A 26,368-nucleotide genomic window follows, 5' to 3' on the forward strand; every position below is an offset into this window, starting at 1 on the left:
CATGCCACGGAGCGGCTGGGCCCGTGAGCCATGGCTGCTGGGCCTGCGCGTCTGGAGTCTGTGCTCCGCAATGGGAGAGGCCACGACAGTGAGAGGCCCACGTACCACAAAAAAAAAAAAAAAAAAAGAATCCAAGCTTCTAACTTTTCACCTTGATTAAGATGATTTAAATCTTGCATTATATTAAAGCACTCAAATAAAACTATGCTCTGCATAGAGAGTAACCATCAGGACGTGGCTTAGTGACGATGAACGGGCTGTTGTATCATTTCAGCTCCGCTTTGTTCTTCAGTCACTGAAACACGGATATCAAGCCAAATATACATATTTTTCACATATACAGTATTATACCACTTTGTAAAATAGAGGCCATTTCCTAAATGACAATCTATATTCTTAAAAGCAAATAAAAAATTCTACATATTTCTTCTTCAGTGCAAAGCCTTTGAAAACAAACTCATTCAGAAAAGTGGTGCTTTACGTTTCGCTAGCTGTCTATTACCTAAATCAGACAAGACACAGCTATGAGAAAGTAAAGAAGGAAAAAATTAACAATAGTGGCAATATAATAAATTGAAAATTATATTTGGATTATATTCATTCAACCAAATGTTAGCTGATAGCTGCAACAAACCAAACCATGATTTAATGAACATTCTAATCAGTTCAAACTTTATATTATTATTATTTTAGGAAATAAATTCTCTTATACCACTGCTATCTCCTATAGGTAATTTGTTTAGTATGATTACATTCAAGGCCTTATGATTGTTACCTCTTAAACTATACCACGTGTGTTTAAGTATTCTGTGAACTATGTAGGACAGAATATACTTTAAGATTAAATAGCACTTCTTTATTAAGTCTTTTTTCAGAAGACTGCAGAATCAACCAAAAATGACCTTCCCCAAATTTTTTTCCACGTTAAAAATGATAAATGGTTCTTATATGATCAGAAATTTTGTTCAGGTCAGAAAAATGTTACAATAAACTGGAGTTTTAGTGTTTCATAATACCTAAAATCTGTTCGTTTTATTTCTAAGTAACATTAGCATAAATCTACTTACAAAAATATAATTCAAAAGTTAGACTTCTAAATAAATTCCAGCTCCTTTCTCAGCTCTGATTTTTTTTTCTTTACTTAAATCAGCAAACCCATTTGATATAGAGGTGAAGCACCTAAATAGTTCAAAAGATTTTTCTCTAGCTGCCTAAAAAGTAACTGATTAAATCATATTCAATGCAGGAATATCATTTCAGTTCACACCAGACCCTGAGAAGGTTCCAAGAAATTCGACAAGAACAAAGCCACCAGGAGTGTTGCCTATTGTTTTATGTTCAGTAAACACCAGGATTTTTAAAATATACAATAAATGTATACTGCACCAAGAGTATCTTCAACAGAGGTGCTGAAACCACATATAGAAGTGCTAAATGCCCTATTTCAGATATTCTAATTTGTAAATAAATACCTGTGATGTAACAATAACATGTTTCCACAGTGATCTGGGAACAGTGCCATTTTCTTGCCAATTTAATGGATTAATTTCCTTAACTAACTCTACAATTAAATACATAACACATGCTTCTTTTAAAAATGTGCTATAGGGACTTCCCTGGTGGCCCACTTGTTAAGACTCCATGCTCCTAATGCAGGGGCCTGGGTTTGATCCCTGGTCAGGGAACTAGATCCCGCATGCCGCAACTAAAAGAGCCTGCATGCCGCACCTAAAAAGGTACCGCGTGCCGCAACGAAGATCTGGCACCCAGCAACGAAGATCCCATGTGTGGCAACTAAGACCCGGTGCAGCCAAATAAATAAATAAAATGTGCTATACACAATTACAAGACACTGGAACTAAGCTTAATCACACTTTAATTAGTAAACTCACTTTTGTTATGTTTTTGTTAAAGGAAGAACAATGTGTTGCTATGATACTTCTAATGTAATGACTTTTGTTCAAGATTATGAAAAGTTTGAATAATTTCCCTCCAGACCAGTTCATTTCAAATTTATACAGTTTGTTTAGTTACTTGACCAAAACAGAAGAAAATAAAAGGAAAAAAGACATTCAGCCAGATGAGATAAAGAATGCTAACACAAGGTCCAGGTGCAGCTTGGTTTTTCTGTCCAAAATGCCAGCAAAAGCAACGATGGACGGGCATACACCTAAACAGAGTGCCAGGTCAGTCCATCTAAAAAAAAATTATTATTATTATTTTTTTGCGGTACGCGGGCCTCTTACTGTTGTGGCCTCTCCCGTTGCGGAGCACAGGCTCCGGACGCACAGGCCCAGCGGCCATGGCTCACGGGCCCAGCCGCTCTGCGGCATGTGGGATCTTCCCGGACCGGGGCACGAACCCGTGTTCCTTGCATCGGCAGGCGGACTCTCAACCACTGCGCCACCAGGGAAGCCCAGGTCAGTCCATTTTTACTGGGCTCAAGAAAATTTTTAATCAGAGTGATGAAATAAAATTCACATTTTGTGGCAAGACAAGAAACAATTAAACTTAAAATTTCTCTCTCCTGGTCTGGGCCTCTTCAGACCCTTTAGTGTGTGCTGTGCACCTGCATTAACCAGACCTCCTTAGGTGAGAACCTTCCTTCCTAATCTTGTAAGGAGCAAAGACGACCCACTACTGCCTTTGTACACGCAGATCTGGATTGTGTAAACTATCAATATGTAACACTTTGTCTCAAAAATGTATATAACTGTTCTTTGACCAAAAATGGGCACAACAGTCCTCAGGGCTTTCTGAAAGACTGTCTCCTCGGTAATAATCCTCAAATTGGTTCAAGTAAAATTTTCCATTTCTTCCTTAAATCAACTATTGATTAACTATTGATTAATTGATTAATTAATTGAAGAGCCTCAGTGAATTTCTTCGATTCTTCTTTCAGTAAGGCAGCGACACTCTGGTTGGGTGATGTGTGCTTCTCTGCATAATACTTTATCTTTGGTTTTGTCCTGCTTGTCTGAAGAATAGCAACACAGCATTTTGAAAAGCAAGTGTGAAAGTAGCTCTTTTGCCCATTTCTGTTCCCCTCTAAACTTGAAAGAACCTAATTAACCTGTTTATTCTTTTCCAAGATAAAAAGAAGTAAGAATAAAGAATTGAGTAAAGAATGACCAGCTCTCTATCCCCAACAACCCCCTTAGCAACCCTGCAGGCAGATCACACGGGCAAGATGGCGCCAGGAGGGAGAGTCAGCCAGCCTGCACGCAATAGGGAAGGATGCAGAACACAGCCTCCTGCCTCGATGATTCACTGAGATTCCCCCCCCCCTCTCGCTTTTCCCTTTAAAAACTGTCATGGCTGAGTAGAATCTTTGGATTTGGTTTGGGGATATGAGTCTGCCTTTTCCCCAGATTGCCGGCTTTTCTGATTGAAACATCTTTCCTGTCTACTGACATTTGCCTCTCAATTATTGGCTTTTGAGTGGTGAACAGCTGAACCTGAGTTTGGTAACAAATGTAATCATTTGGTTATTTTTATTCACAGGCAGCATTGATTTCTTTCTTTTTTATAAATTTATCTATCTTTGGCTGCATTGGGTCTTTGTTGCTGCACGTGGGCTTTCTCTAGTTGCAGTGAGCGGGGTTGGGGTGCTACTCTTCGTTGTGGTGCGCGGTTTCCTCATTGCAGTGGCTTCTCTTGTTGTGGAGCACGCGCTCTAGGTGTGCAGGCTTCAATAGTTGTGTCATGTGGGCTCAGTAGTTGTGGTTCACGGGCTCTAGAGCTCAGGCTCACTAGTTGTGGCGCACGGGCTTAGTTGCTCAGTGGCATGTGGGATCTTCCTGGACCAGGGCTTGAACCCGTGTCCCCTGCATTGGCAGGGGGATTCTTAACCACTGCACCACCAGGGAAGTCCAGCATTGACTTCTTATTAGGCTGGCTGCTGTCATATTCACAGGTAATGTCCCATGTATTCAATATGATGGAGATTCTTTTGGAGAATCAAAATTGTGAAGACTTTCAAATATGCATTTGTTGGTAGTCAGATCAAAACACAAGAAATATGAAGTTTTTGAAATATGATAATCATATTTTTCACAAACCTTAATCGGTTACTGGCTCAGTGTTATGCTTATGGTTTCCAGTTAAGATAAACACCTCAGCCACAACAATGGCTGTATTCACTTCATCTTTATTCAAAATTGAAGTTCCACACAGAAAAGCAATGGACTTTTTAAATGCAATAATGACTTCTTTCCCATTTTCCAGGTCTTTTATCCTACTTCCTAGCCATTTAAAGTCTGGTAATATTTCTTCAAAATAAAATCCTTCTTTTTTAAAAAAATTAATTTATCTATTTATGTATTTTATTTTCGGCTGTGTTGGGTCCTCGTTGCTGCACATGGGCTTTCTCTAGTTGCGGCAAGCAGGGGCTACTCTTTGTTGTGGTGTGAGGGCTTCTCATTTTGGTGGCTTCTCTTATTGTAGAGCACGGGCTCTAGGCGCATGAGCTTCAGTAGTTGTGGTACGTGGGCTCAGTAGTTGTGGCTTGTAGGCTCTAGAGCGCAGGCTCAGTAGTTGAGGCGCACAGGCTTAGTTGCTCCATGGCATGTGGGATCTTCCTGGAGCAGGGCTCGAACCCGTGTCCCCTGCATTGGCTGGCAGATTCTTAACCACTGCACCACCAGGGAATTCCCTAAAATCGTTCTTAAAGTGCAACTGGATACAAAATTTTGGAAGAGAGACTGTGGAGGCTAACATATAAACATTATTCACATCAGAATTTCTTGATTTATTTTTCCGGCAATCAAATATCCACCCCCCTCCCCCACCCCCCCACCAAACAAAGTTGCCAACTCATTCCCCGTGAAAACTTTCCATTGACCATCCTCCTGGAGTTCTGCCACAGCCAGCTGGTCTGCATTGGGATCTGTAGATAGCACTATCCGAGCGTTTTCTTTCTCTGCCAGTCTCAGGGAAATTTCCAGCACAGATTCTCCTTTATATTTGGGCATTTAATGGTAGAAATGTCTGGATCAGGATCTTTTTGTTCTGGTAATGGAATTGGAGGCTTAAAACCAAACACGTGCAGAGTCAACTGCACATAGTCATGTCCGACCCCATGAAAAGATATATGTACAAATTTCAAGGTGGTCTTTGAGTTTGATTCCCTGTGAAAATCAATCTTTTTCAGATCTTCCATGTGTCTCCTGTAAGGTCCTGCAGAGAGTCTCTCCCCAGTAGGCTGTCATTCACTAAATCATTATTCCAGGAAGCATTCCAGGGTTCCACACAGTCCTCTATACGTTTTGGACTTTCTTCATCATGAGGAGATGTGATCTAAACACCAGTTTCCCAATAAACCCTTTGTCTGTTCTCTTCCTTGCAGTTGTGAGAGGCAGTAATCATCACACCTCCAACTGCTTTGAGCTCCTGGACTGCATATGATGTAGAAACTTATTTTGGAAAAAGGTACACAGAAGCATCTTTAGCCAGCAAGACTGAAATGGTGAGTTTAGGAAGTCTTTGGATGCTGCAGCTGCTAGTTACTTGACCCCAGCTGTCATACCCAAGATAAAGTTTCTCAACCACTCTCAAGGTATTTGTGCATCTTCTGTGTTGATTGGATTACTGTAAGGTCATTAATATAGCAAAACCCTGCCACCACAGCAGAACCAAGTCCTGCAGCTCCAAAAGTCATCCAGCAACAAAGAAACTCCTTGTTTGTCCCATTCAGTAACAGATTTTCAAATTGCTCTTATTGTTTTGGCATTGTTTACTGGTTTGAAGAGGGTGGTTCAATATAAAAAATCAATCAATGTAATTCACTACATTGATAGAAGTGAGGTGGAAAGACCACACAGTCATCTCAATTAATGCAGGAAGAGCATTAGACAAAATCCAGCAGCCTTTTATAATGAAAGCACTCGGAAAATCAGGAATAGAAGGAAACTTCTACAACATGATAAAGGCCACATGAAAAATCCATAGCTAACATCACATTCAGTGGTGAAAAACTGAAAAATTTCCCCCTAAGATCAGGAACAAAACAAGGATGCCTGCTTTTACTACTTAATTCAACATAGTACTGGAAATTCCAGTCAGAGGAATTAGGCAAGAAAAGGAAATAAAAGTCACCCACATTGGAAAGGGAGAAGTAAAACCTTTTCAATATGCACATGATATGATTCTATTTGTAGAAAAACCCCAAAGTATGCGCAGGAAAACTATTAGAATTAATAAAAGAATTCAGCAAAGTTTTAGGGTACAAGATCTACACACAAAAGTAAGCTGTTTCTATAAACAGCAATGGACAAATAAAAAAGTAAATAACATCTAAAAGAATTTGGAAATAAGTTTAACCAAGAAGTGAGAAATTCATACGTGAAAAGTACAAACATTGCTGAAAGAAGTTAAAGATATAAATAAATGGAAAAAAAAGGGAAAGACATCCAGTGTTCATGAATTGGAAGACTTAATATTGCTAAGATGTCAAAATAATCTTTAGAAAGAAGTTGAAGGACTCATACTTCCCAAGTTCAAAACTGCACTACAAAGCTACAGTAATTGAAATAGTGTGGTATTGGCATAAGGATAGACATCTAGACCAATGGAATAGAATTGAGAGTCCAGAAATAAACTCATACAACTATGACCAATTGATTTTTGACAAAGGTGGCAAGACCATTCAGACAGAAAAGAATAGTGTTCTTGACAAACATTGCTAGGACAATTGGATATCCACATGCAAAGGTATGAAGCTAGATCCCTACGTTATACTATATATAAAAATTAACTCAAAATGGATCAATGACTTACATATAAGAGCTAAAACCATAAAACTCTTAAAAGAGAACATAAGGGTAAGTCTTCATGACCTTGGACTTGGCAATGGATTCTTAGATATGACACCAAGAGCATGAGCAATAAAAGAAAAAAAAAGATAAATTGGACTTGATCAAAATTAAATACTTTTCAGGGAATTCCCTGGATGTCCAGTGGTTAGGACTCGGTGCTTTCACTGCCAAGGGCCTGGATTCGACCCCTGGTTGGGGAACTAAGATCCTGAAAGTCACGAGGCACGGCCAAAAAAAAAAAAAAAAATTAAATACTTTTGTTCATTAAGGACATTATCAAGAAAGTGTAAATAAAACCTGTAGAATGGGAAAAATATTTGTAAAAGTCATAAATAAGAATTTGATATCCAGAATATGTAAAGAATTCTTATAACAGCAAAAAGTCAAACAACTCAATTTAAAAATAAGCAAAATAGGGGCTTCCCTGGTGGCGCAGTGGGTGAGAGTCCGCCTGCCGATGTAGGGGACACGGGTTCGTGCCCCGGTCCGGGAGGATCCCACATGCCGCAGAGCAGCTAGGCCCGTGAGCCATGGATGCTGAGCCTACGCACCTGGAGCCTGTGCTCCGCAACGGGAGAGGTCACAGCAGTGAGAGGCCCGTGTAATGCAAAAAAAAAAAATTTTTTTTTGGCTGTGTTGAAAGCTGCGCGTGGGTTTTCTCTAGTTGTGGTGAGCGGGGGCTACTCTGCATTGGGGTGTGTGGGCTTCTCATTGTGGTGGCTTCGCTTGTGGAGCACAGGCTCTAGGTGCACGGGCTCAGTAGTTGTGGCATGTGGGCTCAGTAGTTGTGGCTCACAGGCTCTAGAGCACAGGCTCAGTAGTTGGGGCACATGGGCTTAGTTGCTCCGTGGCATGCGGGATCTTCCTGGACCAGGGATGGAGCCTGTGTCCCCTGCACTGGCAGCTGGATTCTTAACCACTGCGCCACCAGGAAAGTCCCACTATATGATCTTGTAATTCCACTCCTAGATACACTGTGCTATGCCCTCCTTCCCCATCCCCCAATTTAAATGTTGAAGCCCTTACCCTCATGTGATTGTATTTGGAGACACGGTGTTCAGGAAGTAATTAAGGTTAAATGAGGTCATAAGGGTGGGGCCCTAATTAGGATGTCATGATGGGGGTCACAGGATATAGTCTTTTTTAAAAAAAGTATTTATTTTTTGGCTGCATTGAGTCTTTGTTGCTGTGCGTGGGCTTTCTCTAGGTGTGGCAAGCGGGGGCTACTCTTTGTTGCGGTGCGTGGGTTTCTCATTGCGTTGGCTTCTCATTGCGGGGCACAGGCTCTAGAGCACAGGCTCAGTAGTCGTGGAGCACAGGCTTAGTTGCTCCGTGGCACTTGGGATCTTCCTGGACCCGGGCTCGAACCCGGGCCCCGGCACTGGCAAGCGGATTCTTAACCACTGCGCCACCAGGTAAGTCCCAGGATATAGTCTTTTAAGAGGAATCTACCTGAACACAAAGAGGTCACGTGGACACACAGCGAGATGGCAGCTGCCTACAAGCCGAGAGAAGAGGCTTCAGAATGAAACGTACCTTGCCAGCACCTTGATCTTAGACTTCCCGGCCTCCAGAACTGTGAGGAATAAATACCTGTTGTAAGCCACCCAGTCAATGGTATTTTGTTACAGCAGACTGAGCAGGCTCTGACACAGAAAAGAATTGAAAACTGCTCATATAAGCACATGTATAAGCGTGTTCATAGCAGCACTATTTGCAATAGCTGAAAGATGGATCCAAACATCCATCAATGGACGAATGGATAGACAACTTGTGGTATTTAATACAATGGAACATTATTTAGCCATAGAAAGGAATGAAGTACATGATATATGTGTGAATCTTGAAAACATGCTGAGTGAAAGACACAGGTCACATATTGTTTTATTTATATGAAATATCCAGAAGATAAATCCATAGAAACAGAAAGAATGTAGATCAGTATTTAAAAGGGGCTGAGGGGAGGGAGTGTTGGAGAGAAACTACTTAATGAGTAAGGTGTTTTACTTCAGAGTGATGGAAATGTTTTAGAACTAGATAGAGGGATAGTTGCACAACACTGTAACTGTGCTAAATGGCACTGCATTGTGTACTTTAATTTTATGTTATGTAATTTCACCTCAATAAATTATTTAAAAGACTCAGGGGTGGTGTTCCTGTATGTCAGGATGAAATGATCTTTAAGCAGGTGGATTTGAGCAATGTATGGGCAGGTGGCCATGGATATTGCTGGCACCCTGCCCGAGCACTTATCCCCTACATGCTTTGAGTGTTGAAACTAACAGCTGCCCTTTTCCCAGAGAACTATCCTTGCTAAAACAGGAGCCACTTTGCCCTGGACACTATGAGTCAGCCCTTCCACCTCCTCCTCCTCACACACTTGGCCAACTGGCACAAAAAGGCCCCTGGTCTCAAAGTGGGACCATCCTTGTGGGGCAGTTTGTCCTCCAGAGCTTCCCTAGGGAGGGGGAGACTGAAGCTGGTCCCCAGCAGAGACAGAAAACTGTCACAGTAAGTCATCTGAACAAGAGTTGCCTTCTCAGGCTTTGCTTCTAGGGAACCTGATGCAAAATGGTTACGTAAAGCCAATACTGATGGTGAATTATATGGTTTTTGAATTATATCTCAGTGAAGCCATTATATTTAAAAAAGACTTATTAATCATTTATAATAACTAAAGGGTTGTTTTTGTTGTTGTTTTTAAAAGTACATCTCACCAGGGTAACGCATTCCTAAAATTTCCTGGTCGGGTTAAATCTGTGAAGTTGAAATTGTAAGCATCAGTAATCTAAAGGGTAAAAATGCTTGTTCTTGACTCCCAAATACCCATTCTTTTAAAAACACTAAATTCCACTGAAATGGTCTCTGTGACAATAAATCAAGAGATAACATGACAGATCACGGCAGTCTCCCCTTATTAATGTGGCTGATGATCCGCTCGTTCTCGTGACTTTTTGCTCAGAGAAATCCATACCCACAAAGCATGCACATCTATTCAATGTAAATAAAAATAAAAAAATGGAAATGATGTACAAGATGATCATAAAAACATCCTAGTGAACCACAAGTCCTGGAGATAAATGGAAAAGGCAGCATGACAGTTCTCAGCAGCCCTTGCCACCCAAGGAGTTACAATGTCCACACTAGTCCTCAAAAAAAATGAAGGAAATCCTCCCTTGTTGAAACAGGGGTTTTAAAGGAAGCTTTCCTAAAGTCAATTTCTTACAATGCAAACAGGTGTGCCTTGTGGTGTGGCTGTATTGACCCTTGATGTTTACAACTACGATGTTTGTGTATTACTAAGTATGGCCAGACCAGTCAGCTGCTTTCACGTGATGTTAACAACAAACCTGGGCCTGTGATCTTGGCCTCGTGGCTCATCAATGTACTGGCTGTGCCTAAAACTCTGGAAAAACTTATGGAATGAACAGCTCTCTGCTCAAAACCATTTTCTTAAAATGGTTGGTTTCGTTGGGAGACTAAAGAGGAAGAAGGATAGTCAGGAATTAGAAATCATTCCCTTGGTAGAAATGCAACGAATAGGCCCTGAGGTCAGTTCTGGGAGGGGAAAAAAAAACCACCTAAATTTCCTTTTATTTAAGAGACACACACAGAATGTTCCCCGATTTTCTTCACTGTCCCACATAACCTGGAGGGTCCATCCTTAATTCTGCCTCAGGGTCTGGTGTGGACCTCTTACACCTGTTGATGGCACTTGCTGGTGTTGATCCCTTCCCTGCCCCTGACTACAGGGGAGGGAACAACTGTGAAGGGTCAGGTCTCACGGGCCATGGAAGTGGGGGAGCAAATGGGATGGTTGGGTCTGTAGGAGGCATAGCAGGGGATGGCCTGGAAGAATGTCTCAAGTGAGAGCTGAAGGACTGCCGAGGGGAGTATTCCGAACTCCCCCCGCTCCCACCAAGTCAGCCATGGAGAGGCCTCCTTCTGCGGCTCAGGAGGGAGGTGGGCTCTCGACGCGGCCACGCTGCTCTTTGTCCAGCATATCCTCCTCCTCCTGCTCCAAGCTGATGCTCTGTGAACAAGGTTGCAGGTGAGGCCTGGCCTTGCATTTGCCCAACTGTAGCTCTGACACCTCTAGGGGCAGTGCCCTCGACGAGCACGTGTTGTCTGCAAAGTCGGTCTGTTGGGTTATGCTCTGCACCCCTATGAAGGGAAGCCGCTTCCTCTACGCCACCTGACATCCGGGCCTGACCTACCTCAAGCTCCTGCAAAACCTCATCCATGAAGTCCCGGGAGTTCTGTTTGTAAGACACAGCTAATCGAATTGCATCGCTGAAGAGCTGGAGGTAAGGTGAAGGAGGTGGGAAGGAAAACAAGGCCGTGGGGCCAGTGGCCTGGACTCTGCCTGCCCTGTACCCACTGGCCCCATCCCCATCATATGTTCACACAGTACTCCACCCTAAAATCAGCAAGGTCACTCCTCCGTTCACCTTTTCCCTGTCACCCTGACCCCATGCATGGTCAATGTACCTTTTCTTCACCAAGCCCAACCCACCACCGCCCCTACTGTCAATGCTCACCCAACCCCTTCCTGTCACCACATGCTCAGCACAGCCCCCACAACAGTGCGCGTCCTCTCCACCATCCCTGCAGCCAGCCCTTCTCTCCATGGCTTCCCCGCTAACTTCAGCACCAGGCCTTCCCCGGCCTTACGAGACTGTCTCTGCTGTCTCCCATTACCTTCACAACGTTGGTACCATCAGCAGCTGAGACAAAGTACAGGGGCAGGGAGAACTTCCTGGCAAAACTGAAGCTTTTTTGGGTCATCTTTATGTCTGCTGTAGAGAGAAGGTAGGACATGGGTCTGTCTACAAAGGCAAAGGGAGAGAATTTTGCAGTGTGCGTCACTGGAGGTCCCCATTCTAGGAAGAGGGATGAGCAGGGACAAGCAGGGGACGTGTCTTAGAAAGAGTTCATTTCACTGGGATTTGTGTCTTGAGAAGGCAGGTTGGCTCACTCGGATCCTTACTGGGAGGGGAGTGATGGCAAGCAACCAAGGGCTGTATGTTGGGAAAAAGAATGGACCATTGATGGTTCGTTGGCCCAGGAAAGGAAGAGGAAACGTGTGATGGTGGGTCCCCCCATGAATTGCTGGCACCCAGATGTAGGGTGGCCTCACCATCGATTTTATTGGCCACCACAATGCATGGAATCTCTGGCCTGAACTCCCGAAGCTCTGTATACCAGGTGCTCAGGTTCTTGTAGGTGATTTTCCTCTGCACATCAAATACCTGCAATTAGCAGAGGAAAGAAGACAGCCCAAGTGCATCAATGTCTCTGCATGCCACCCCCAGGTGACACACACACAAGCAGGCAAACATGGGCTTGGCAACTCGGACCATGCACCACTCTGAGCTGCATCCCCTAACCACAAACGCTATGGCTTGCCCACCCTTCTCACCCTCTAGAACCTTCATCTTGTCACCTAACCTTATTTACCTATTTTAACCAGATTTTATCATTTTACTTATTGTATCATTACTTATTGATAAGTCCATTACAAATGGTAAGCTTTTTGTTTTTTTCTTAGTCTAACTACTGCTTAAACTTTGTTTAAAAACTCCTTTATAATGGGACTTCCCTGCTGGTCCAGTGGTTAAGACTCCACACTTCCAATGCAGCGAGCGTGGGTTTGATCCCTGGTTGGGGAACCAAGATCCCACATGCCACGCGTGGTGTGGCCAAAAAAACCCCAACAAAACACCTCCTCTATGATAATCTTAAATGTTTCTAGAATTTCCTTTCAGTTATTTTGATTTACTTTTAATTATAAACTTTTAATTTTGTATTTTAAACTTTGTAGAAGTACTTTTGTCTTTTACTATTTTGTAGCTTATCATAATTTTATTAACTTTCTATAATTTATAGTTTTTACCTATTTAAAAGTGTCCACAAGAAGCATGAGCACTGTGACTGGCTCTAAGGGCAGGGAGGACAGAAGTCCTAAGATGCTTCAAGTTGCTGCTACAGGGATCCTTCAAGCCTCTCACAGGAGCTCCTCAAAGGCCAGCTTTCTGTTGCCAAGCCACCCTCCAGAATAGACTCACATGTCCAAACTGCCCCAGCACAACAGTGGCTTGAGATGCACAACCCTGTAACCTGCTGGAATGGCAGATCTTACTTCTAAACAACCCAGCCCTTCATGGGAGTAACCATGTCCAGGGCCAGGGATTCCCCCTGCACGACAGTGGGCTCTGGTCAGCAGCTGTCACACCTGAGGCAGCAGGAGGTCCACCTGAGAGGCTCTTCTTTGGTACTTACTCCCAGGCCCAATTTCAATAAATGACTACTTTGTCTTGAATTCCCAATAAAGACTTCTTTTAAAATACGCTTGTGATGAAACTTCCGGAATCTGCTTCACACCTCCCGTGGCTGCCTGCCATGATCACTGTCAGTCACACTTCGTCCAGGTCTGGTTTCCTGAGCTTCCTTTCTTTGTTTTGAGAGCTGAGGAGGCGCTGGTTAGGCTGAGAAGCATGCCCTTTGGGGTTTCAAGGTGGAGGGCGGAACCCCAGCTCCCTCTGGGACTATCAGGTCCCCATGTGGTCATGAGAGGCAGAGTGCTTTCTGCCGGCAAAGGCCCCCAACAGCAGGCTGGGGCTGGCGGTAGGCACCTGCACATACAGGTATGCAGGGATGCTGGCAGGACAAACGCCCCAGGTCTCAGAAGAGAGCCCAAAAGGAGCTAATGGAGATGTGTCAGAGGCAAGAGGTCACGACTGATGGCACTGGTCTGCCCCCATTTGCCTTACCCTGTTACCCTCTTTATTTGTCCCATTATAGGTACTAGCATTAAATTTTGGAAAATTTCAAGAGATCTTGTGCTTAAGGGACAGAAGAGCCTGAGAAAGGAGCCAGTGAGTTTGTGGGCAGGAGGTCCTAAAGGACACAGGTTTACAGTTCTTCTCTCTATTAGTGGCCCTTGCCATAGCTGAGAGTCAGGCTCTCCTGCGGCACTTGTTACCCGCTGGCTACCGGGGTGGACCTCTGAGGGCTGTGTTCTAGACAGCAAAGTGAGAGGCTGAGAGGGAGGAGGGGGTGCTTTGGAGGGGAAAGTTCCCTGGGAACCAGAGCCCGCTCGGCCCCAGCATCTGCCCCTAGAGAGCGGCGGATGAGGGAGGCCTTAGGAGCTTGCCTGAGGAGGGAGGCCTCCACTGGGGAGGGACTGTGCTTGACGTTTAGATGCTCTGCCTGCTGATGAGGCCCTGAACCTGCTCCTCCTGCTGGGACGGTGGCTCCACACATCCCCCTCACCCCCCACCCCTGGAAGAGAAGCAGGCCCTGGCATGTTCTCACTCAGAGCCCCTGGGAAGCACGTGCAGTCTGAAGCCTGCCTTGATCCCTCCCTCCAGCACCCAGCCCTGGTGAGGAGGGCTCAGTCCTGCTGGGCCCTTCATCCCTTCACCCCTCAGGCCAGACCTGCCCAGAGCCTTTGCCCTCCAGGTGGTTTCCTACCATGATGCAGGCGTGGGCCCCGTGGTAGTAGGAGGCGTGGAGGCTCTGGAACCGCTCTTGGCCTGCTGTGTCCCAAAAGTCTGCAATGTGAACACAGCTCTGACTGCCTGATGGGGGACGAAGGGCAGAGAGCCCCAGACACTGAGCAGCTCTGCGCAGAGTCTGTGTTCGGAAACACAGGCCCACGTGGGAGGATGGGGCGCAACAGAGACCCGACAGCTCGCAGGTGTGCTGCCAGGATGTAACACACCTGGGTGTGCACGGGGGTGGCTGAGAGGGAGACACAGGGCCAGGAGGAAGGAGAACGCAGACAGGAGGCCCCAAGAGGGAGAGGGTCAGTGCCCTCCTTCCCCCACCTATAAGATGCAGGACGCTCCAGGGTCAAAACTAGGCCCAATTCCCATGTGTGCTGATCACAGTGGGTGCACACAGTCAGGCCGGACGTGTGGCCTGGCCAAGGGGAAGGTTGTGACCCCATTTAAAGCCAAACCCTTTGTGGCAGACGACATTCAGACCAGCCCTGTTATTTCTTTACACTGGCTGAAGAGCTCCGGAACAGAACCCTGCGTGCTTCCTCCCACCCTCCCTGGCTTCCTGGCTCTCTGGGCTGTACCTATCACCCTTCATCCATGCCTGGAGTCTCACTTCCCCCTGCCCGACTCTCTCCCCAACTACTTCTCCCTCCAGAGAGGTGGTGTGGCTCGGCACCGCGCTGCTCACCCACAAGGACGGTCTTGCCGTCCACTGTGGCCGTGTGCTTGTACAGGGTCAGGGCGTATGTGGACAGCTGCCGGGGCTGACTGCACATAGGTTAAGGAGCAAAGTTGAATGAAAAGAGACGTAAGCAAGGTGCTGGGGGGATGGAATGGGCCCTCTCTCTCCTTTTTAAGAAGTTATTTAGATTTTAAATTGAGTGAGTGTTGCAGACAGAGGATCAACTTCAAATATCACAGGCACAAGCTCCATGGAAAGGTGAGGGGTGGGAGAAGTTGGGATTATGTCCTGGCCATCTAAGTCCAAGGGAAAACATGGAATGGAATTTTACAGAGGAGCTGTCTGAAACAGCATCACGTAGTTGGCAAATGAGACCATGGGGATGCCCCAGCTCCTCATGGATGGGGCTCTTGCAGGCCAGAGAGGAAACCCAGCCACAAGAAGCAACATGACAGGTCCAGGGAAAAAAAGTCTTCATAAGCCGGACAGGCGACAAACTGTTTATGAACTGTAGTTTGCTTTTTGCAACCCTATCAAAAAGCTTGGGGAATAACATTTCCTGAAGCTGCAAGATGCTGTGTGGTTTAACCATTGGAGCTGGGATGATGCAGGTGGGTGGGTGCAAAGGAGAACTCGGTAGAAGGCGAAGTAAGATACACTTAGAGTCTACCATGGGGGGCTGGGGCCCCGGGCAGGGGGCTCTAGGGCTCTTCTCACACCCAGTTCTCAACGGACTCACTCGGGAAGCTTTTAAAAACCATCCCAATTGTCTCATTGCAAACCTGCACAATGCAACGATTCACGGAAGCAGGGGTGGGGCTGGCGGTTCCTATTTTACAAAGTTGATTCATACCAGAGAATGTTTAAACATTAGAGAGCCCAAGCTCTGAGGTCAGAGATGTTAAGTGACTTGCCCAGCGCCAGAGCTACTAAGAAGGAAGAGGTGGGGTTTGAGTCCAGGCATTTGACGAGGTACTTACTGTTAGCCATTCCACTGCTTTCCTGATATAAAGCAAATCCAAATGTGAGTAAGCTTCAAAATATGCAGCACCAATTACATGTGATGCCATGTGGGTCAGCTGGTGAGAAACCAGCATGAAATGAAACCTGTGAATTTACTCACTTATCCCTCCTCCCTGGACCGCTGGAGCAAACGGGTGGGCAGTGGGGCTGAGTTGGCATGAGGGTGGAAAGGGCCACAGGAACAAGGAGCATTTCAAAACTTGAAGGATACAATCCATCCATGAGAAATCTCTCCATAAGTCTGTAAGGAGAATGTGCAAGGTGGTCAGGTGCATCCCTCAACGCTCCTGCTTGCCCCTGTTGCACCACCCAAGGGTTGAAAACTTGGAAGCCAGCTGTGGCTTCCCCCCTCCCACTCCTTCCACAGCTACACAGTTTCCTTTCAAGGACAATGCCCAGGAACCACCCACCCACCCTCTTCCTGACTCCCCTTAAGTTCCTGACACCCTTCGGCTATAACGCTGACCCAGCACCCACAGATGCTTTCCCTGTGGGCAGGGACCCGAGCTTACTCCTTTTAGGGAATAAACAAACTGTGGTACATCTATAATATGGACTACTACTCAGCAATAGCAAGGAACAAATGACTGATATACCCAACAATTTGAACAAATCTTAAGGGTATTGTGCTGAGTGAAAAAGGTCACATGTTGTATAATTCCTTTTATACCATGTTGCCAAGATGACACAATTATAGAGATGGAGTATATTAGTGGTTACAGGGGTTAGGGGTGGTAGGAGGTGAAGTGGGGTGGGTGTGACTATAAATGGACAGCACGACCAAGGCCTCTGCAGTGATGGAACAGTTTTGTATCTTGAGTCCAGTGATGCTTACACAAATCTACACATGTGACAAAATGACACAGAATTATACATATGCATTGAACTAATGCCAGTTTCCTGAATTTGATCTTGTACTACAGTTATGTAAGATATAACCACTGGGGAAACTGGGCAAAGGGTACACAGGCCCTCTCTGGATTCTCTTTGCAACATCCTGTAAATCTGTTATTTCAAAATGAAAAGTTAAGAAAAAAACAAAACAAAACAAAACACAGACTGGGAGAAGATACGTGCAATGCCAATCACTGACAAAGAATTAATATACAGAGATTATGAACAGCTCTGATACGTGAAAAGGAGAACACACACACAACCTGGGTCCTAAGAATATGAACAGGCAATTCAGAAGAATGGCTAAAAAACATATGAAAAGATGCTCAATCTTGAATGATTTTAATGTAAATTAATGATTTTCATGCAAATTAAAATAAAATGAAGTAGCACACACATCCTTCAGATTAGCAAAGTTGAAAAAGTCACATGATACCAAATGTTGCAGATTTTGTGGAAACTCTTGTGCTGTGCCGGTAGGAGTGCGAACTTAATATACTACTACTTTGCAGAGCAACTGGGATAAGTCAAAGTTTGAGCTAATCCTAAAACTGGGCAATTTCACCCCAAGTCTAATCGACTGTGTGCCCAAGATGATAGGCATAAAAATATTCACTGCAGTATTGTGTCTAATACTATAAAAATGATAATTTCCTAACTGTTCTTCAACAGAAGAATGGACAAATATATTTTAGTACAAAAAAAATTAAAAAAAAATTACTGAGTGCTTGCCATTTGCCAGATACTATGCTAGGTGCCATGATATAACATTTAACAAAACAGAGGAAAATTCCTGTCTTCATGGAGCTTACAGTCTAGTGGGTGAAGACAGACAGTAAACGCACACTTAAAATATATATAGCCATGTGTATGGTCACTGGATTTAGAACAAAAGGATAACTGCAATTCAACGGGGTAAAGGATTGTTTTATCAAGGAATGGTGTGGAAACAACTGGATATCTGTGTAGGAAAAAAATGAACCTTGAGGACATTACTTAAAATGGTGGAGTATGAAGTTCTATGGTCACTCCCTCAACTGAAACAACCAATAACTGGAAAAAATGATCAGAATCAACTATTTCAGAACTCTGGAACCTGACTGGACACAATGACCAGTAGAGTACTGGATAAAAGGAGAGTGCTGGCCTTGTGCAAAAGAACAACACGCACAAACCAGCAATGGTCACCCACTCCTCAGGCCCACTGCAGCTAGGCACTGTCCCGTGTTCCAAATGTCTGGCTCCAGTAGAGATACTTTCCTCAAAAAGTTTGGCCAAGGAGCCGGATCTCAGCTCTCTCAGGATTCAGAGTCTTCCCCTGCTGGCATCTATTGGAAATTTAAAGGGATAGGAATACCTCTTTGTTTCTTTCCCCTTTTGGAGCCAAATATTTAAAGAAATCTTTATCAGGTCACTGTCTGATCACAGATGATGGAATAGAAATATCAGTGACCACACACAAGAAGGAGTATACACTTTGCAAAAATAGTATGGAAAAGTTACAAGTGGATACTCCAGCTCTAAACAAGCAGAAATCAGCCATACCTAAGGAGTGGGAATATCTGAGTTCCAAAGTCACCATATCAAAATACTCAGAATGTCTAATTATCAACCAGAAAATTACAAAGCATACAAAGAAACAGGAAGGTATAGCCTATTCTCATGATAAAAAGAATTTAACAGAAACAATACCTGAAGAAATCCAGACCCTGGAATTACTAGTCAAAGAAGTTAAATCAATTATCTTAAATATGCTCAAAACCATGGACAAAGAACTAAAGGAAATTAGAAAGCAATATATAAACAGAATGAGAGTATTAATAAAGAGATAGAAATTATGAAAAGAAACCAAACGGATATTCTGGAGCTGAAAAGTACAATAATTTAAATGAAAAACTACCTAGACAGTTTCAGCAGCATACTTGAGAAGGCAGAAGAAAGGATCAGCAAACTTGAAGATAAGGCAACTGGAATTATCCAGTCTGAGAAGCAGAAAGAAAAACGAGTAAAAATGACCAGTGCCTAAGGAGCCTATCAGACAACATAAATCATCCTAACACATGCATCATAAATAGAAGAGGGGTGGGGGCAGAGAGACTATTTGAAGAAATAATGGCTAAAAACTTCCCAAACCTGATGCAAGACATGAATGTACACACCCAGGAAGCTCAACAAACTCCAAACAGGATAAACTCACAGAGATCCATATTATAGGCAAATTGTCAAAACTCAAAGACAAAATCCTCAATAAGATAAACAGCCAATTTCTCATCAGACACCACTGAGATCAGAAGGCCGTGGAATGATATATTTAAAGTCCTGAAAAAAAAACTGTCAACAAAGAATTCTATGTTCAGCAAACTATCCTTCAAGGATGAAGGAGAAATTAAGACATTCCCAGATAAACATAAGCTGATGTGGCTTATTACCAGTAGATCTGTCCTATAAGAAATGGTACAATAAGTCCTTTAGGTTGAAATGAAAGGACACTAGACAGTAACTTGAAGCCGTATGAAGAAATAAAGATCTTCAGTAAAGGTAGCTACACAGGTAAATATAATAACCAGTATTCTTGGGCTTCCCTGGTGGTGCATTGGTTAAGAATCCACCTGCCAATGCAGGGGACATGGGTTCGAATCCTGGTCCAGGAAGATCCCACATGCTGCAGAGCAACTAAGCCCGTGCACCACAAGTACTGAGCCTGCGCTCTAGAGCCCACGAGCCGTAACTACTGAGCCTGTGTGTCACAATTACTGAGGCCCACGCACCTAGAGCCCGTGCTCTGCAGCAAGAGAAGCCACCGTGATGAGAAGCCCGTGCACCACAACGAAGAGTAGTCCCCATTCGCAGAAACTAGAAGAAAGCCTGTGCGCAGCAACAAAGACCCAACACAGCCAAAAAAAAAAAAAAAAAAAAAAAAACAACCCAGTATTCTCATATTTTTGGTTTGTAACTCCTCTTTTTCCCCATGATTTAAAAGACAAATATGTAAAACTATAATTGTAAATCTATGTTAATGATCACAATGTATAAAGTTGTAATTTGTGACAAAACAATATCAAGGGGAGGGATAGAAATATATAGGAGCAGAGTGTTGGTATACTATTATAACTAAATTGGTATTCAAATAGGCTGTGATAAATTTTAGATATTAATTATAATCTTCAAGGCAACCATTAATAAACAACTAAAAAAATTATACAAGACAGGAAGGGACTCAAAATAGTACACTACAAAAAAATCAAAAAAAAAAAAAAGAAAAAGAGTAATAGAGTACTTGAGCAGTAATAGCTTTAATTATTGTTGTTGCAAATGAGAACAGATAAAACTCTCCAATTAAAAGTGAGAGATGGGCAGAGTATATTAAAAAAACATGATCCAGGTACGTCCTAACTGTAAGACACTTGCTTTAGATACAAGGTCACAAAGAACTTGGAAAACAAAAGTATGATAAAGATATTGCATGCAAACAGTATTCAAAAGAGAAATGGGGTGACTATACTACAGTCAGACAAAATAAACTTTTAAGTGACAAATGTTACAAGAGACAAAGGACATTATATATTGATAAAAAGTTCAATCTATCAAAAAGATATAAAAGTTATAAACATATATGCACCGCACAACAGAGTCCCAAAATATATGAAGCTAACACTGACACAACTAAAGGGAGAAATAGACAGTTGCACAATAATATATTGAGATTTCAATACCCCACTTTCAATAATGAGTAGAACAATGAAACAGAGGACCTGAACCATACTAACTAGGTCTAACCACCAATTAGACCTAACAGACATACACAGAATACTCCACCCAACAATAGTAGTATACATATTCTTCTCAAGTGAACATGAGCTAGGCCACAAAAAAAGTCATAATAAAATTTAAAAGACTTAGATCATACAAAGTATCTTTTCAAACAAAATGGAATGAAACTAGAAATTAATAACAGAAGAAAAAAAAGAAAATTCACAAAAAGGTGGAAATTAAATCAAATAGGGAAGATTTAGTCAAATTAAATCAATAACATAACTGTACATCTTTAGGTAGTAGACATGAAAGAGCAAACTAAACTCAAAGCTAGCAGAAGGACGGAAACAGTAAAGATTAGAGTGGAGATTAACAAAATACAGAATAGAAAGACAACAGACAAAAATCAATGTAACCAGAAATTAGTTCTTTGAAAAGATCAACAAAATCAACAAACCTTAGCTAGACTAAGAAAAGAGAGAGGACACAAATGATCAAAATCAGAACTGAAACTGGGGACAGTAACATCAATTTTACAGAAACAAAAAGAATTACAAGAGAATACGATGAATGAACAAGCTGGATAACCGAGATGAAGTGCACAAATTCCTAGAAACACACAAACTACCAAACAGATTCAAGATGAAACAGAAAATCTGAGTAGACCTATACCAAGTAAGGAGATTATATCAGTATTCAAAAACCTCCCATAAGGAAAAGTCCGGGACTGGATGGCTTCACTGGTGAATTCTACCAATCATTTCATGAACAAACACCAATGCTTCTCAAACTCTTCCCAAAAACTGGGGAGGAGGGAACACTTCATAATTCTTTCTATGAGGCCTGTGGTACCCTGATTCCAAAGCCAGACAATGACACTACTAGAAAAGAAACCTACAGGCCAATATTCCTCATGAATTTAGTTGTAAAAATCCTCAAAAAATCCACTGGCAAACCAAATCATATTAAAAGGATTATACATCATCAAAAGGACCAAGGGAGATTTATTCTCAGAGTATAAGGATGGTTCAACGTAAGAAAATTAATCAAACATACCATATTAATAGAGCAAAGGAAAAATCCTACATATTCATCTCAATAAATGCAGAAAAAGCATTTGACAAAAACCAACACCATCTCATGACAAAAACTAGGAATAGAAGGTAATTACCTCTAGGATAAAGGCCATATATGAAAACCCCACAGTTAATACTCAATTGCAAAAGACTGAAAGCTTTCCCTTATAATGAGAAACAAGAGGATGCCTACTTTTGCCACTTCTATTCAACATAGTACTGGAAGTTCTAGCCAGAGCACTGTGATGAGAACATAGTTATTTTGAGTTGCTTCCTAGACATTTTACAGTATGACAATCCTGCTCACACCTAAAGTCTGGACATTTAGATGAGGACCTGAGTTTAGGATTCCCGCTGCAAGTTCCTGCTTTGCTTTTCCCAAGGCACCTTTTAAACAGACTTGAGGCTGAGAAAAGTTAGTGACCTCTGCCCCAATCAGCAAAGCCCCTAGGGAATTACTGACAGCTACCTGGGTCTAAGGATATATTAATAACAGATAAAAGTGGAAACCAAGGTGGAACTGAGGCACCTGGGGTGTAAGACTAAACCAGGTATCTGGTTAGGGGTAAATTTACCCTCATCCTGCGAAGGCAGAAATGGATGTGTGCCCCACTGGTCCAAGACAGCTGAGAAACAGGCTCACACCCTGTGGAGACAAGCTGCCAGCACTGCAGAGCCTCCCTTCAGGGGGAGTTCCACGCCTGTGCACAGAAGCACTGAAGTCAGTTAAAAGAGTGAGTCAGTCTTTACACTGGGACTTCCCTGGTGGTGCAGTGGATGGGAATCTGCCTCCCAATGCAGGGGACACGGGTTCCATCCCTGGTCCAGGAAGATCCCACATGCCGCAGAGCAACTAAGCCCATGCGCCACAACTACTGAGCCTGTGCTCTACAGCCCACGAGCCACAACTACTGAGCCCGTGTGCCACAACTACTGAAGCCCGCGCGCATAAAGCCCATGCTCCACAACAAGAGAAGCCACTGCAATGAGGAGCCCACTCACCTCAACAGAGTAGCCCCCGCTCACTGCAACTAGAGAAAGCCCGCGTGCAGCAACCAAGAGCCAACACAGCCAAAAATAAATAAAAATTTAATCTTAAGAAAAAAAAATCTTTACGCTGATTAGTCAGGCATCATTTCTAACCACTCTTCTCAACTCTGAGTTCTTTCAAGACAGTATCTTCACCACCTTTCTTCGACCTGTTGCTGGTTGTGCCAGTCACACTTCTCACACTTTCCTCTCCCCATTCCCACTGTCTGCATCTTGCAATCTCTCAGCCCCACACCACACACAGGAATACCCCAGCTCTCACCTCACCAGGACTGCTTCAGTAGTCTCTAGGGTGACCCATCCCATACTTTCTGCCAGGACTCATGGATAAAGCTCAATTTCCTCAGTCCTGTGACTTGTCCCTGGGGATGCCCTCCTCCCCAAACACACACAACTGCTGATGTGACGCTCCCTTGTTCCCCCATGCAGACCTGGGCTCCAGCCAAGACTACTCTCTCACCACTCCCATAGAAGCCACGCTCCTCTATGCCTCTGGAGGATTTTTCTAATAACACAGACCCACTCTGGGCCTGGCATTTCTTCCCTAATCTCCCAACATACTTGGACTTGCCCACAGCGCTGTCCCCCAGGCAGATGATTTTCACATTGTGATCGGCATCGTATTTCTCTTGGTCCAGCTCACAGGGTTTGGCTCTGTCCCCGGCCATTGGCTCCTGGCTGTAGAAAGGGGATCAGCTCAGGGGAGGGGGGTCTTGTCACTGTCTGGGAAGATCAAGAAGAGGCTGTTGTTAAAGAGATGAGAAGTCCCCTCCACCAAATCCACTTCCTCTTCCTGGACAGGGGAGACAATGAGCTGACAAGAGAGGGGCCCAAGGAAACACTTACATCCTTCTCTATTCACCACCAACCTGGCTAGCACTTGCTGAATCATGGGGCTGTAATCCTGTCTCCACCCAGATCTTCTGAGAGTGGTTTACCCCATGTCATCTCTTTACTTCAGCTATGCTCAGAACCACAATTCCCACTCCCACCTGGAGAGACTACTCTAAAGCCATGTTGAAGCTTTACAAGTTTTACCTACAAGCGTTTTCTCACTTGTAAAGCAGGGACGAAAATCAATGCCCACATCACATGATTGAGTTGAGACACTGTCTGACAAAGAGACAGGGCTCTGTAAGCCTGAATTCTCATCACTGAATGACAGATCACACAGCCAAAGAACCCTAACCTGTATTCCTGATCCTCTACCTCATGCTTCTCACTTCCATTTCATTTTCCATCATATTGCCATCAGTAGCTGCCTTTTCCTCTCTCAAACTAGGCATTTCCCAGACCCTCTTCTCTAGGGTTATTTCAACCTCTACTAGTTTCAGGTATCTCCTAAATGCTGATGATGACAAATCTGTATCTCCACAGAGATCGCTTCCCTCAGGGCCAGACTCAGGTATGCAATTGCCTACCAGATTTTGAATAGCGAACTATTCCACACAGGCAAAAATTACCTGTGAAACCTAAGCCCTGCCCACCCCAAAGTCGCTCCTCACGTTCCCTGTCTGTACATCACCAGCCACCCAATGCCAACATCGAGGCGTAACAATCTCTAGCTCTATTCCACTATCCTCATGTCCTTAAGCCCAAATATAACTTCACAAACATTACTGGGAATGTGCCATAGTCCACACTCTGAGTTAACTCGGCACACAGAAATGATGCAACGACAACGGAGCATCAGTGGTCGCACTTACTGAGGGTTCATCACGGGTACATCTTGCACCCGGATAGAAGACACGATGGCAAAGTCTACTGTGGTAAGAGCTATGACAGACGTGCACACAAGGGTGGAAAATACCGACAGGACCCATGAGTTTCCCTAACTGCAATGCTATTGTTTCTGCTCAGGTAGGGACTCAGCCTTCTTTACCAAGGTGCCTTGAGCCTCAAAAGCAGTGACTGGGAAGTGGCAGATGCTTGATAAGCATAATGAGGGGCTGTCCCTTCCACCTCCACCCTGTAGCTGGAGCGACCTGTTCGGAAGCCAAACGCAGCCAAACCCGTTCTCAAAGACCTTCAATGGTTGTCGATGTCCTCGCCACCCAGTGGATAAGTTCTCTTTCACTCAAGTAGTTTTCGGGCACCAAACAGGTCTGAGAACCACTTTACCCCCGCAGCCAGGCTGGGCTGCCTTCGCCCCCCGCCACTGTTGCCAGAACCCACTGTCCCGTTCTTCCCCCCACTGGCCAAGGGCCCGAGGACGGCCTTGGAGGGGTGGTTCCCACATGCGAGGCCGTTCCCGGGCGAGGGCTGGAGACCAGGAGCGCCGCAGGTCGGTCCGCCCACGGCCAGCCGCCCTCAGGGCCCCGAGTCCGCCTCGGATCCCGCCCCGTCCCGGACCCTGCCCTGTCTCGGACCCCGCGAGTCAGCCCAGGTCCCACCGCGGATCACTCAGCTTCCAGCGCTGCCCGCGTCCTCGCAGATGCTACGCAACCGCGCAAGGACCCTAGGAGGGCTGCCCGGACAAAGGCCTGAAGGACCTCGCCGGGGGCTGGCTGGCTAGAGAAGTGCCGGGCGAGAGTACTGCCGGTCAATGAGTATCCAGACCAGGCCGGCCTGGGGTTTCCAATATCCGGAGTCTGGGGTGGGCTTTGGCCCCGGGACTGAGCCAGGGTTCAAGCGGCTGTAGGCCCTGGGGAGTGACTGGGCGGCCGGGGGAAAGACTGGGGAAGCGTTCCTGAGGCGTGGGGGCGGGGCCTGTGGCGTGTGGGGCGGGGTGCAGGCAGGGGGGCAGGGTGCTCAGGTGCGGTGGGTGGACCATAGGTGTGGGGCGGGAGTCTTGTGTGGGAGTTGGTGCCCAAGTGTGGGGGCTTCTTTGGGGGTGATGGAAGAAGCGCCGGGCAGCGCTGGGGAAAGTGGAGGGGTGGGGCCTCATGTGTGGGAGGCAGAAGACTAGGTGATTTCTAAAGTTTGTAATTCTCTCTTGGGGCGATTCTGAGCATATTTTTCTTTCTTTTTAAAAAAAACTATTTATTTATTTATTTATTTATGGTCTTTGTTGCTGCGCGCGTGCTTTCTCTAGTTGCAGCGAGAGGGGGTTACTCTTCGTTGCGGTGCGCGGGCTTCTCATTGCGGTGGCTTCTCTTGTTGCGGAGCACGGGCTCTAGGCACACGGGCTTGAGTAGTTGTGGCATGAGGGCTCAGTAGCTGTGGCTCGCGGGTTCTAGAGCGCAGGCTCAGTAGTTGTGGCGCACGGGCTTAGTTGCTCTGCGGCATGTGGGATCTTCCTGGACCAGGGATGGAACCTGTGTCCCCTACATTGGCAGGCGGACTGTTAACCACTGCGCCACCAGGGAAGCCCCATGAGCATATTTTTCTACTCCATTGTTGTTAACCGAGAATTGGGACAGCCACGACTGAGCCCAGGTTTATCAGGGAACCTAGTTCTCCCTCCACACAGCTCGGCAGTGAGATGCTGGCTCAGGGGCATTCATTGATTTATTCAAGAAGTACCTGTTGAGGGCAGCTGTGGGCTAAGACAGGCATTCCTCCTGGGGACTGAGGGTACAGCCGAGAGCAACAGAGCTGCCATCTTGGAGCTGACCTTCCAGTGGG

At 44.7% G+C, this 26,368-nt stretch overlaps 1 protein-coding gene and 1 pseudogene across 8 annotated transcripts; both read right to left on the reverse strand.

Annotated features, from left to right (window-relative positions):
• Positions 1-4,324: 4,324 nt before the first annotated feature.
• On the reverse strand, positions 4,325-10,196 carry LOC309811933 (glucose 1,6-bisphosphate synthase-like; annotated as a pseudogene). The gene is made up of 2 exons: positions 10,166-10,196; positions 4,325-5,715 (listed from the first exon to the last, which is right to left on the reverse strand). The product of its transcript is annotated as a glucose 1,6-bisphosphate synthase-like (transcript).
• RABL2B (RAB, member of RAS oncogene family like 2B) lies at positions 8,675-25,300 on the reverse strand. Of its 7 annotated transcripts, none has more exons than XM_082636747.1 (9): positions 25,205-25,300; positions 23,363-23,524; positions 16,240-16,269; positions 15,012-15,091; positions 14,292-14,371; positions 11,956-12,067; positions 11,517-11,614; positions 11,033-11,116; positions 8,675-10,848 (listed from the first exon to the last, which is right to left on the reverse strand). In XM_082636747.1, exons 2-9 carry the CDS (start codon positions 23,467-23,469, stop codon positions 10,768-10,770), a joined length of 672 nt encoding a protein of 223 aa, XP_082492873.1. In that variant the 5' UTR covers positions 23,470-23,524; positions 25,205-25,300; the 3' UTR covers positions 8,675-10,767. The 7 variants fall into 7 exon arrangements, with proteins under 7 accessions (XP_082492873.1, XP_082492876.1, XP_082492872.1 ...); XM_082636750.1 differs by having other exon boundaries at positions 11,517-11,611; positions 25,171-25,268; XM_082636746.1 differs by having other exon boundaries at positions 25,171-25,267.
• Between the last annotated feature and the right edge of the window lie 1,068 nt (positions 25,301-26,368).

This window comes from Mesoplodon mirus (genome assembly GCF_964341445.2).
Source record: "Mesoplodon mirus genome assembly, chromosome: 11".
In the NCBI taxonomy this organism is placed as follows: domain Eukaryota; kingdom Metazoa; phylum Chordata; class Mammalia; order Artiodactyla; family Ziphiidae; genus Mesoplodon; species Mesoplodon mirus.

Bases quoted from the DNA above. Each gene is read 5' to 3' on its own strand.
- RABL2B (XM_082636747.1), bottom strand. From the start codon at position 23,469: ATGGCCGGGGACAGAGCCAAACCCTGTGAGCTGGACCAAGAGAAATAC. The intron at 15,092-16,239 runs GTATCCTTCAAG...ACCTATGTGCAG, and splicing joins AGATTTCTCATGGATGGATT to TCAGCCCCGGCAGCTGTCCA. The intron at 14,372-15,011 runs GTGAGCAGCGCG...TTCACATTGCAG, and splicing joins CGGCAAGACCGTCCTTGTGG to ACTTTTGGGACACAGCAGGC.